This window comes from Panulirus ornatus, chromosome 1, assembly GCF_036320965.1.
Source record: "Panulirus ornatus isolate Po-2019 chromosome 1, ASM3632096v1, whole genome shotgun sequence".
In the NCBI taxonomy this organism is placed as follows: Eukaryota; Metazoa; Arthropoda; class Malacostraca; order Decapoda; family Palinuridae; genus Panulirus; species Panulirus ornatus.
The window spans coordinates 86,341,150-86,348,649 of NC_092224.1; the positions used below are offsets into that span (position 1 = coordinate 86,341,150).

Below are 7,500 nucleotides of genomic sequence, written 5' to 3' on the forward strand. Positions count from 1 at the left end.
TAATTTGAGCACTCACTCTTATCCCCTTTGCCTTTGTACAATGGCACTATGCACGCATTCCGCCAATCCTCAGGCACCTCACCATGAGTCATACATACATTAAATAACCTTACCAACCAGTCAACAATACAGTCACCCCCTTTTTTAATAAATTCCACTGCAATACCATCCAAACCTGCTGCCTTGCCGGCTTTCATCTTCCGCAAAGCTTTTACTACCTCTTCTCTGTTTACCAAATCATTTTCCCTAACCCTCTCACTTTGCACACCACCTCGACCAAAACACCCTATATCTGCCACTCTGTCATCAGACACATTCAACAAACCTTCAAAATACTCATTCCATCTCCTTCTCACATCACCGCTACTTGTTATCACCTCCCCATTTGCGCCCTTCACTGAAGTTCCCATTTGCTCCCTTGTCTTACGCACCCTATTTACCTCCTTCCAGAACATCTTTTTATTCTCCCTAAAATTTACTGATAGTCTCTCACCCCAACTCTCATTTGCCCTTTTTTTCACCTCTTGCACCTTTCTCTTGACCTCCTGTCTCTTTCTTTTATACTTCTCCCACTCAATTGCATTTTTTCCCTGCAAAAATCGTCCAAATGCCTCTCTCTTCTCTTTCACTAATACTCTTACTTCTTCATCCCACCACTCATTACCCTTTCTAAACAGCCCACCTCCCACTCTTCTCATGCCACAAGCATCTTTTGCGCAATCCATCACTGATTCCCTAAATACATCCCATTCCTCCCCCACTCCCCTTACTTCCATTGTTCTCACCTTTTTCCATTCTGTACACAGTCTCTCCTGGTACTTCCCCACACAGGTCTCCTTCCCAAGCTCACTTACTCTCACCACCTTCTTCACCCCAACATTCACTCCTCTTTTCTGAAAACCCATACTAATCTTCACCTTAGCCTCCACAAGATAATGATCAGACATCCCTCCAGTTGCACCTCTCAGCACATTAACATCCAAAAGTCTCTCTTTCGCGCGCCTGTCAATTAATACGTAATCCAATAACGCTCTCTGGCCATCTCTCCTACTTACATAAGTATACTTATGTATATCTCGCTTTTTAAACCAGGTATTCCCAATCATCAGTCCTTTTTCAGCACATAAATCTACAAGCTCTTCACCATTTCCATTTACAACACTGAACACCCCATGCATACCAATTATTCCCTCAACTGCCACATTACTCACCTTTGCATTCAAATCACCCATCACTATAACCCGGTCTCGTGCATCAAAACCGCTAACACACTCATTTAGCTGTTCCCAAAACACTTGCCTCTCATGATCTTTCTTCTCATGCCCAGGTGCATATGCACCAATAATCACCCACCTCTCTCCATCAACTTTCAGTTTTACCCATATTAATCGAGAATTTACTTTCTTACATTCTATCACATACTCCCACAACTCCTGTTTCAGGAGTATTGCTACTCCTTCCCTTGCTCTTGTCCTCTCACTAACCCCTGACTTCACTCCCCAGACATTTCCAAACCACTCTTCCCCTTTACCCTTGAGCTTCGTTTCACTCAGAGCCAAAACATCCAGGTTCCTTTCCTCAAACATACTACCTATCTCTCCTTTTTTCACATCTTGGTTACATCCACACACATTTAGGCATCCCACTCTGAGCCTTCGAGGAGGATGATCACTCCCCGCGTGACTCCTTCTTCTGTTTCCCATTTTAGAAAGTTAATACAAGGAGGGGAGGATTTCCGGCCCCCCGCTCCCGTCCCCTCTAGTCGCTTTCTTATATATATATATATATATATATATGTCGTTTTTTATCTGTTTTGCTGGCGCTACCTAAGGAAGTAGCGATGCTGTTTCCTGCTTGGCAGGGTAGCGCCAGGAATGGATGAAGGCAAGCAAATATGAATATGTATATGTGTAAATATATATATATATATATATATATATATATATATATATATATATATATATATATATATATATATATATATATATATATATATATATAATGCAAGACGTTTGGTACGTTGTGTGTTCGTGGTAGTGGACATCTGCATAACTGGTCATCACGGGGTCTCTAGACGCACTGTTTTGTTTGTGGAAGAACTGAATGTAAATACTTGCGTAATGCTGCCCCCTCCCTACCCCCCCCCCCCCCCCCACCCCCCTTCCTCCTCGTCATACAAACTGAGTTCGTTTTTCAGATTATAGATATTATTATTATTATTATTATTATTATTATTATTATTATTATTATTATTATATATATATATATATATATATATATATATATATATATATATATATATATATATATATATATATATATATATATATATATATATATATTCATACTATTCGCCATTTTCCGCATTAGCGAGGTAGCGTTAAGAACAGAGGACTGGGCCTTTGTGGAATATCCTCACCTGGCCCCCTTCTCTGTTCCTTCTTTTGGAAAATTAAAAAAAAAAACGAGAGGGGAGGATTTCCAGCCACCTGCTCCCTCCCCTTTTAGTCGCCTTCTACGACACGCAGGGAATACGTGGGAAGTATTCTTAATCCCCTATTCCCAGGGATAATATATATATATATATATATATATATATATATATATATATATATATATATATATATATATATATATATATATTTCTAATCGTTTCATATTTGTTGAGGTGTTCCTCAATTTTTTTAAAGTGTTGTGTCTGCAGAACTATGGACTATTTATATGTTTTCCTTATCTAGCGAGCCAGACTGAGGCGAGGAGGTGGGATGTGCCCCTGGCAGTAAACAATTAAGTAGCAGTATTTAAGACAATTAAAACGTAATTAACAAAGTGGTGAGTTACCTATAGCTACACACGTGTGTGTGTGTGTGTGTGTGTGTGTGTGTGTGTGTGTGTGTGTGTGTGTGTGTGTGTACCCCACAGCTGGTATGGACAACATTATAATTAGCCGCCAATTAGTCAGCTGCCGGAAGAGATGACGTCATAATCAATTAGCTTCGGAACTTGACCCCAGCTAATGGCGGCCAGTGAGTAGTTCAGGCCAGCCCTTAATGACTAGACTTATTACTGCCTTACTTATCCTACGGAAGCTCTTGATCTCAGCTTAACCAAGCTTAGTGTGTCTCTCCCGAGGGAGAGTGTGCTGCCGTGGTTTTAAGCTTTCTCTCAAGCTATTCAATGTCACTCTGATGAAGCTTAAAGCTTTGTCAGAGTAATAAAGCTCTATCATTGTAATAAAGCTGTGAAAACTAATAACGCTCTGTCACAGTAATAAAGCTCTGTCATAGCTATCAAAGCAGTCACAGTAATAAAGCTCTGCCAGGCTAACACCAGCGCATCATCTTTTACTGCGGTGGTGGGAGGCGACCACGGACAGTCTGGCTTGAAACGTCTCTTGAGACTTTGCTCTCTCTCTCTCTCTCTCTCTCTCTCTCTCTCTCTCTCTCTCTCTCTCTCTCTCTCTCTCTCTCTCTCTCTCTGTGACGATCTGGAACGGATAACCTGCATGAGTTCCCCTCCCACACCACCTCTCTTCCACTCTACTATTTTTCTTCCCACTCAAAATCCACTGATTCTTTCCCCCGCCTTTAGGCTCCTGTGACCACCTTAGCGTCACGTTGCTCAATCTCTGTTGTTTTAGTAACGCTTTTCGTCGCAAAACTGAAGCTCTGTTACTGTAGTGACGCTAACAGTCACACCACTGAAGCTCTGTTACTGTAGTGACGCTTACCGTCACACCACTGAAGCTCTGTTACTGTAGTGACGCTTACCGTCACACCACTGAAGCTCTGTTACTGTAGTGACGCTTACCGTCACACCACTGAAGCTCTGTTACTGTAGTGACGCTTACCGTCACATCACTGAATCCCTGTTACTTTAGTGACGCTTTATCGTCAAACCACTGAAGCTGTGTTACTGTAGTGACGCTAACCGCCACACCACTGAATCTGTTACTTTAGTGACGCTAACCGTCACACCACTGAAGCTCTGTTACTGTAGTGACGCTAACCGTCACACCACTGAAGCTCTGTTACTGTAGTGACGCTTACCGTCACACCACTGAAGCTCTGTTACTGTAGTGACGCTAACCGTCACACCACTAAAGCTCTGTTACTGTAGTGACGCTAACCGTCACACCACTGAAGCTCTGTTACTGTAGAGACGCTTATCGTCACACCACTGAAGCTCTGTTACTGTAGTGACGCTAACCGTCACACCACTGAAGCTCTGTTACTGTAGAGACGCTTATCGTCACACCACTGAAGCTCTGTTACTGTAGTGACGCTAACCGTCACACCACTGAAACTCTGTTACTGTAGTGACGCTTACCGTCACAAAACTGAAGCTCTGTTACTGTAGTGACACTAACCGTCACACCACTGAAGCTCTGTTACTGTAGTGACGCTAACCGTCACACCACTGAAGCTCTGTTACTGTAGTGACGCTTACCGTCACAAAACTGAAGCTCTGTTACTGTAGTGACGCTAACCGTCACACCACTGAAGCTCTGTTACTGTAGTGACGCTTACCGTCACACCACTGAAGCTCTGTTACTGTAGTGACGCTAACCGTCACACCACTGAAGCTCTGTTACTGTAGTGACGCTTACCGTCACACCACTGAAGCTCTGTTACTGTAGTGACGCTTACCGTCACACCACTGAAGCTCTGTTACTGTAGTGACGCTAACCGTCACACCACTGAAGCTCTGTTACTGTAGTGACGCTTACCGTCACACCACTGAAGCTCTGTTACTGTAGTGACGCTTACCGTCACATCACTGAAGCTGTGTTACGGTGGTAAGGGAACATAATCAACATGTGGGCCGCTGTGTGGTTTGCCTCTTCCTCCAGTTACATAACCTTCCCTCCCTACCTCACGACCGAACTGGGAAGAAAAAAAATAATTTCCCAAGAAATAATGAGAAATACGAGACGGAAGATAACACTGATAAAAGAAAGAAAAAAATAATGGTGAGAGGATAAGAGATAATGGGAGGAGGAAAGAAAATGGGAAGAGGGGAGGGGAAATGGGACGTAAATCATAATATGGAAATCTAATTTGAGGGGGGGACTGTGGCACTCACTCTACTACCTACAGTGACCACGAGAGAGAGGCTTCCTCGCTCGTCTGTTCTCCACGTAAGAAAACAAGTATGTACACACGTAGACCCTGTGTGCAGACGTCCCTCAAGGCTGTTGTTGTTGTATGTGTCCCATGGGTGTTGTGAGAGTTTCAAGGCTGTTGTTTAAGTGACCCAGGGGTGTTGTGAGTGACCTAGAGGTGTTTTAAGTGACCCAGGGGTGTTGTAAGTGACCCAGGGGTGTTGTAAGTGACCCAGGGGTGTTGTAAGTGACCCAGGGGTGTTATAAGTGACCAAAAGGTGTTGTGAGAGTTTCAAGGCTGTTGTTTAAGTGACCCAGGGGTGTTGTGAGTGACCTAGAGGTGTTTTAAGTGACCCAGGGGTGTTATAAGTGACCCAGGGGTGTTGTAAATGACCCAGGGGTGTTGTAAGTGACCCAGGGGTGTTGTAAGTGACCCAGGGGTGTTATAAGTGACCAAAGGGTGTTGTGAGAGTTTCAAGGCTGTTGTTTAAGTGACCCAGGGGTGTTGTGAGTGACCCAGGGGTGTTGTAAGTGACCTAGGGATGTTGTAAGTGACCCAGGGGTGTTGTAAGTGACCCAGGGGTGTTATAAGTGACCCAGGGGTGTTATAAATGACCCAGGGGTGTTGAAAATGACCCAGGGGTGTTGTAAGTGACCCAGGGGTGTTGTAAATGACACAAGGGTGTTGTAAGTGACCCAGGGGTGTTGTAAGTGTGGTCAGGGTTCGTGTCCCTGAAGGTGGTTCATGGGAGCAAGTCAGTGGTTCGAGGCGTCCCAGACCTAGTACCACACAGGTGGCGTCAGGTGGTGCATCAGACCTGGTAAGTGGTGTAGGTGTGCCCAGGTGAGGGGCCCCGGGTGTCGCCCTGGCGACGGTGGTGGGGTCCCTACTCAGGGTGTGTACCACACCCAGCAGCTGTAGTGAGCGTCGCGAGGGTTGGAGTCACCGACCCACTGTTGCTACTCCTCCCCGCTCCCTCCCTCCCTCGGCTGTGGTCTGCGCGACCCATCATTACACACACAGGAGCTTCCCGGGTGAGCGAGCCAGGGCGGGCTCTGTACAGGCGGTACACACGTCCCCCCAACCCTGAGCTGAGGGCATGGAGACAGCCCCTGGAGCCTCGGATGGAGCCAGAAGACGCGCAGTGGCACTGTGGCGGTGGTGGATGGTGGAGGGAGGAAGGTCTGTGGATGACTTACCTGACGACGGTGCGGAGGAGGGTGGAGCGGGCCTCGTTGTGGAAGGTGATGATGACCGACGTCTGGGGCAGGTCCGTCCGCCAGTCCTTCTTGCGACACCTGCAGGAGACACAACATGACACGGTTAACCTCACGCCTCATGACATGGTTAACCTCACGCCTCATGACACGGTTAACCTCACGCCTCAAGACACGGTTAACCTCACGCCTCAAGACACGGTTAACCTCACGCCTCAAGACATGGTTAACCTCACGCCTCATGACACGGTTAACCTCACGCCTCAAGACACGGTTAACCTCACGCCTCAAGACACGGTTAACCTCACGCCTCAAGACATGGTTAACCTCACGCCTCATGACACGGTTAACCTCACGCCTCAAGACATGGTTAACCTCACGCCTCAAGACACGGTTAACCTCACTCCTAATGACATGGTTAACCTCATTCATCAAGACATAGTTAACCTTACTCCTCATGACACGGTTAACCTCACTCCTCATGACACGGTTAACCTCACGCCTCATGACATGGTTAACCTCACGCCTCATGACACGGTTAACCTCACGCCTCAAGACACACGTATAACAAATACCTGATTCGACGCTCCCCTACAACACCCCTGTTCTTGCTACAACTTTTCTCTCCCTCACCCTGCACTATCTACAAAAGACACCACACCAACACCACGCACGCGTCACTCCCCGACACACAACTACCACCCCGTCTTCCACTGCTGGCATCTCCCCCACTGTGTATTACCTGCAGTTGGTCCTCACCCACCCCAGGGTCGCACCCCACACCTCCACTGGTGACACGAGAGTAATGCCCCTAAACCTGCAACACACTTCTCGACTTAACTCCTTAACGCGAGGGTAAGACCCAAGGGTACCGATGGTCGGCCCATGGTACTTTAATTTTGTACTGTCGTGCTCATGGGGTCGTACCGTCGTGCTCATGGGGTCGTACCGTCGCACTAATAGGGTCGTGCCGTCATGCTCATGGGTCGTAGGGTCGTGCTCAAGGAACTAAAAAAAAATGAATAAATCTCCAAACAAACTGACCCAAATCAAAATTTCAACTCCAATTTACATTAACCATGAACGACAAATGTGTTCTCGAAGACATATAGATATATTTTTGCCGACGTAACCTCATCGTATAAATCAAGAGGGGAGAGAGAGGAGGACACTACAGG

General features: G+C 46.2%; 1 protein-coding gene across 3 annotated transcripts in view; it reads right to left on the reverse strand.

Moving 5' to 3' along the window:
• Positions 1-7,500, reverse strand: part of LOC139750447 (polypeptide N-acetylgalactosaminyltransferase 2-like) — a 380,066-nt gene that overhangs the window by 108,457 nt on the left and 264,109 nt on the right. For all 3 annotated transcript variants that reach the window (XM_071665276.1, XM_071665270.1, XM_071665260.1), the window contains one exon: positions 6,305-6,403. In XM_071665276.1, coding sequence (XP_071521377.1) covers positions 6,305-6,403 — 99 coding nt within the window. The remainder of the gene's footprint in view (positions 1-6,304; positions 6,404-7,500) is intronic.